The 3,576-nt window shown below is 37.0% G+C and overlaps 1 protein-coding gene across 1 annotated transcript in view; it reads right to left on the bottom strand.

The window, feature by feature from the left end:
- Window positions 1–3,576, bottom strand: part of LOC106881933 (outer dynein arm-docking complex subunit 3) — a 54,958-nt gene that overhangs the window by 33,354 nt on the left and 18,028 nt on the right. Inside the window, exons 3-4 of the mRNA XM_052968587.1 lie at window positions 1,891–2,012; window positions 636–713 (exon numbers count right to left, since the gene is read on the bottom strand). Of these exons, the coding sequence (XP_052824547.1) occupies window positions 636–713; window positions 1,891–2,012 (200 nt within the window). The remainder of the gene's footprint in view (window positions 1–635; window positions 714–1,890; window positions 2,013–3,576) is intronic.

Genomic DNA, 3,576 nt, shown 5'->3' with positions numbered 1-3,576 from the left:
GTGGTGGTGGTGGTGGTGGTGGTGGTGGTGATGATGATGATGATGAGAAGGAGCAATGAATGAAATATTTTTTATCTAATATTTTAGATGTGCTTTTTGTTTTTCTGGTTGTTTTTGTGTATTATATTTTACATCATCATCATCATAATGTTTATCCCAAACGCAACCCTCATTAACATGATTAAAAACTCCCTTTATTTATATTACTAATGAGGGAATCAGTGCAACAATGGTTGCTGATATTTCTGTGACGTTATCACCCTATTTTCCTATTCTTAAAGTGTATGACACCCTTCCTGACATTTTTTGCTAATTACATTACTTAAATTTAAAACCTCCTGATACCCTTAACTACTGTCTATAACATCTTGATTGGAAAACAATGCTCTACATAGTCATTTGTCCTGATAGAAATAGCAGTCAATTCATCCTCAAATTACATTGTACCAACATACAAAAGGATACATTGGATAATGTTGCCTTTGGTGTCCTGTTTCTGGGGAAAAGATAGGATAATTAAGGTTAAACTACCTTTGATCTTAGATCTGCTAGATCAAAGCTGACCTTGACTAAGAAGAAAATAACAACAAATACAACAACATGATTAAATAACTTCGTTAAAAATCAATATTTACCTGCCCAGTTTTGTTTTTTAGAGATGCTCGTTCAGTTGGTTTGTCCTTTAAGGCCTTGTTAATCACAGCTTCATCTTTCTGTAAAGAAGAGAAAAATCAAGCATTTGAGAGATAGAATGACTGTAATGGGTTTAGCTACAACAGCTACTAAGAGATATAAGAAGCTAAAGTGAGTTTAGCAATGACATTTATTGAGGGATACAATAGTTGTAGTGACATTAGTACTTATCAAGGTATATAATACCTGTAGTGAGTTTGGTTATAACATTTCTTAAAAAGAAGGTGGTGAGCTGACAGAATTGCTAGCACACCAGGCAAAATGCTTAGCAGGATTTCATCTGCCTTTATGTTCTGAGTTCAAATGCTGCCAAGGCTGACTTTGCCTTTTATCATTTCAGGGTTGATAAAATAAATACTTGTTGAGCAGAGTTGATGGCCTTCTACCAAAATTTGAAGCCAATATTTACTGAGAGATAAAACAGCTGTTATAAGTTAAACTATAGCCTTAACCCTTTAACAATCAAATTACTCTATCAAATGTAATACTTGTTTATTCACAATGTTTTGAATTTATCATGCATAATCTCATAGCTTTGAGATTTTGATGAGGTAACTATTTATTTTTAGAATGACATTGTAAGGTTGGTGTGAGAGGCCTGATATGGCCAGTTTGGATATAAAACAAGTAAAACATTTTGGCCAGATATGGCCGGTTTAAATGCTAAAAGGTTACTTGAGATATAAGAATTGCAGTGAGCTTTGCTACATTTCTTGAGATATACAATAACTGTAGTATTGGCATTTCTTCTAGATCTTTACATTCTGAGTTCAAATCCTGCTGAGGTCACCTTTGTCTTTCATCCCTTTGAGTTTGATAAAATAAAGTACCAGTCAAGTACTTGGGTTGATGTAATCAATATGTCCCCACTCCTCAATCCTGAAACAGACTGGCATCCCAATCACAAGAATTGTCAAATGGTAGTTGGAGAAGAACACAAACTCAAACACACGACAGGCTTCTTTCAGTTTCCCTCTATCAAATCTACTCAAGACTTCGGTCCAGCGGATGCTATAGGAGAAGACACTTGCCCAAGGTGCCATGCAGTGGGACTGAACCCAGAACCATGTTGTTGGAAGCAAGCTTAAGGCTTTGTGCTGCCTTATCTTAAATATAAGTGAGTTCCTTGATAATTTGAATGTAAGTTCTTAGAGAATTCTGAATAGGAAAATATCCCTTAGTAATTGAACTACTTACCATGTGTAAATCATGAAGTTTTTGACGAAGTTCTTTGTTTTCTTTTCTCAATGTCTTTATTTTCTCTTTGTTCCTCTTTATTGTGAACTGGGATATTTCATTGTAAGCTTTTCTATCACCATCTTACCATGCAATGAAATAATAGTCAATATCAGACTCTCTCAAATTTTTGAAATGCAAAGAGCAAAAAAAGCACACACACACACACAGAGTTATATTCTTTTACTTGTTTCACTCATTTGACTGTGGCCATGCTGGAACACTGACCTGAAGGGTTTTAATCAAACAAATCGACCCCAGAACTTTTTTTTAAGCCCAGTATTTATTCTATTGTTTTTTTTTTTGCCAAACCGCTAAGTTATAATAATAATAATAATAATGAAATTATTGTGTACAGTGCTCAGGTGCAATACAACTTGTCAAAAGTGCATATAAAGCATATGCAGTAATGTACAAATGTCTGGAAAGTGAACAGTGTACGAGTCAGATACATGCTTGTGTGTGTATGGTGGGGAGAAAATCAGGTGTAGTGTAGGTGAATCTCAGGAAGCATGGAAGTTTTGAAGGATGCAGTGCTCCGACAACTAACAACTGATGCCGGCAGTTTGTTCCATACTTCAGCAACTCTTAGTGTGAAAAAACGTTTCCGAAAAGGGACATAAACAGACCAATACTGGTTGTCAAGCCCTGATAGGGGACAAGCACAGACACAACCACACACACACACACACACACACACATACACACACACATGTACAACATGCTTCATTCAGTTTCCATCTGCCAAATCCACTCACAAGGCATTGGTTGGCCCAAAGGCTATAGAAAAAGTGACTTGCCCAAAGTGCCATGCAGTGGAACTGAACCTGAAACAATATAGTTGGGAAGCAAGCTTCTTACCACACAGCCACACCTGTGCCTCATCATTATCATCGTCATCATCATGAAACATCCGCTTTCCATGCTGGGTTTGACGGTTTGATTGAGAACTAGCAGGCCAGAAGACTGTATCAGGCTCCAATCTGATTTGGCAAGGTTTCTACAGCTGAATGCCCTTCCTAATGCCAACCACTCTAAGAGTGTAGTGGGTGTTTTTTACGTGCCACCAGCACAGGAATCAGTCATTCGCACTGGCATTGGCCACACTTGAATGGTGCTCTTCATGTGCCACTGGCACAAATGCCAGGGAGGTAGCACTGGCATCAGCCGCAACTACATATAAGCTGTTTCAATTTTTGTTGTTTCAAGTGAATTCATCAAATATTTAAAACTGGCATGAATTTTGTTCAAGCATATGACAGCTGGGTACATGTTATTGACAAGTGTCATGGAGGATGAAACATGCCTAATGTACCCATGAATTACTGTTGTGACAAAGATCATCTCACTTTGATATATCCTTCCTTTATCTTTTATTTGTTTCAGTCATAAGACTGCGGCCATGCTGGTGCACCACCTAGAAAGGTTTCAGTTAAACAAATTGAGCCCAGGACTTGTTCTTTTTATTATTTTTAAAGCCTGGTACTTATTTTGTTGATATCTTTTGCCAAACTGCTCAGTTACAAGGATGTAAACACACCAACGCTGGTTGTCAAGCAGTAGTGGAGGACAAACACAGACACACACACATAGATATGTATGTGTGTATAGGTATATATATATATGTGTATATATATATATATATAT

This window comes from Octopus bimaculoides, chromosome 1 (genome assembly GCF_001194135.2).
Source record: "Octopus bimaculoides isolate UCB-OBI-ISO-001 chromosome 1, ASM119413v2, whole genome shotgun sequence".
In the NCBI taxonomy this organism is placed as follows: Eukaryota; Metazoa; Mollusca; class Cephalopoda; order Octopoda; family Octopodidae; genus Octopus; species Octopus bimaculoides.
The sequence above is the reverse complement of the archived record's forward strand: the minus strand, read 5'-3'. Positions and strand labels throughout refer to the sequence as shown.